Source organism: Echinococcus granulosus (assembly GCF_000524195.1).
Source record: "Echinococcus granulosus chromosome Unknown EG_S00111, whole genome shotgun sequence".
Lineage (NCBI taxonomy): Eukaryota > Metazoa > Platyhelminthes > Cestoda > Cyclophyllidea > Taeniidae > Echinococcus > Echinococcus granulosus.
In genome coordinates, this window is record NW_020170491.1 from 244,465 (window position 1) to 246,142 (window position 1,678).

Sequence of the window (1,678 nt, forward strand, 5' to 3'; positions counted from 1 at the left end):
CGCCACCCTTTCACAAGCGAACTGCAGCTCTAACTAATGAAGGACATTTTGTACAACAAAGGCTCAAAAATGTGATTGATTGGGAAGTGCTGACTGTTAAGTCAAAATTAATAATAATAAAATAGACTATCAGGAGTTGAAAGGCCATAGTCATCTCTTGTCACTAAAATTTGCTAGCCTTTGGTGTCGACATGCCCGAATAGCCAGCGCACTCTTGCTGTTGCTATCCTCATGATCCAACAGCATGCACACGTCACCAACCACTGTTGCCTCTCCACTATATAGCATTTTCTCTAATTAACGCTATGCCATGTGTAAGACAGTGATATCCGGCAAGAAAACTAGAGCGTCATAAGAGCACTACTTAAGTGCCACATGTTTGACTGCTTCACCCTTCATACGGACAGCATTTTAGTGTAATTAAGGCACCTACTCCGCCACCTTAACCTTTCACTTTAATAAAACATTATGTGGCTGCTAATGGTTTACTTTTAGTGTGACAATCCATCTGACCCATTAATGTAATCCTCTTTTGCCATAACACACATCGACTGATCTCATGAATTTATTTTCATGTGCGAACGGCTTCGACTTCAGTGCGTATATCTTTGTTGACCCACATGCGTGTACATGCGCATCGGTGGATGGGTGTTTATGGTGCATGACTGACCTTAGTTGTAGGGTATCGATATGGGCTCTGCGGCATGATCTCAGGTAACCAAGAGCTTGACATTCTGGAATGTTCGAGAATTAGATACAGAACTGAAGACTTCTAAAATCGAGCAGGACGCTTTTCTCGAGTTGCTATCATCGCCAATATCTTTACACTGCAAAATTTATTTTCGGCTGCATTTTAGGAGCAAGTTTGATTAGCGAAGCAGTTTTAAATGGACTCACAATCGAATGTTGGGAGACATGTCTATCTGTTAAGTGCATCTTCTATTACATGATGGAATCGGGAGGCGGAAAATGCGTTACTGTCAAATAGTCAGTAGAGGTATATTCCACCAAATACTACCATCACTGCGGGGGCAGCGTCTGTTGTCTGAGTTTATCCTAGTAAAGTGTGGAACGTAGTCAGTTTGTTTAGGCAAGTACTAACTATCCTGCTGTTATTTCGATGGCAGCTGAATTTTGGTGACAGACACACATCCGAATCTCCTCCATAAAGCACTTTGTTACATTTAGACAGTAATGACCTAACCAACCAACATTCCACTTTGTTCGAAACGCGGTAGACACAAAGATTAAATTCCATTATATCCCTGTCGAAGCATTTCTTGAGAATGGCGAGATCCAACTGCTCAGTAGAGTAGATGGAACCATGTCCTTCGGTGTGAGTGTGGATGACAAACTGCAGAGGAGAATTTGCATGGCAAAGTCTTCTCAACTGGAGTTCCAATTGGTGCAAAAAGCACACCACTTGCTCTGTCACTTGGATGCACACCTCAAGTAGTGCCAGGAATTGTCTCATTGGTTAGCTGGTTGTTCAAGGCCGACATTGAGAACGCTGCCAAATCACATATGCTAACATTAAAAGGATTTTTCGTGTATTTTATAAAAAAGAAAATGTTTCTTTTAAAGAAATTTGTTGCTTGTCAATCCTAGAAAATAACCAAAATGCAAGGAATTGTCCATTTTGCTTCTAATGAATTTCCCTAATTACAAAGTATATTAG

General features: G+C 40.9%; 1 protein-coding gene across 1 annotated transcript in view; it reads left to right on the forward strand. All coding sequences in view use genetic code 11, as the record gives it.

Moving 5' to 3' along the window:
* Positions 1-1,608, forward strand: part of EGR_08594 (hypothetical protein) — a gene marked incomplete at both ends in the record, with an annotated part of 7,204 nt that extends 5,596 nt beyond the window's left edge. Inside the window, one exon of the mRNA XM_024497843.1 lies at positions 1,567-1,608. Within this exon, the coding sequence (XP_024347764.1) occupies positions 1,567-1,608 (42 nt within the window). The remainder of the gene's footprint in view (positions 1-1,566) is intronic.
* Positions 1,609-1,678: the final 70 nt, after the last annotated feature.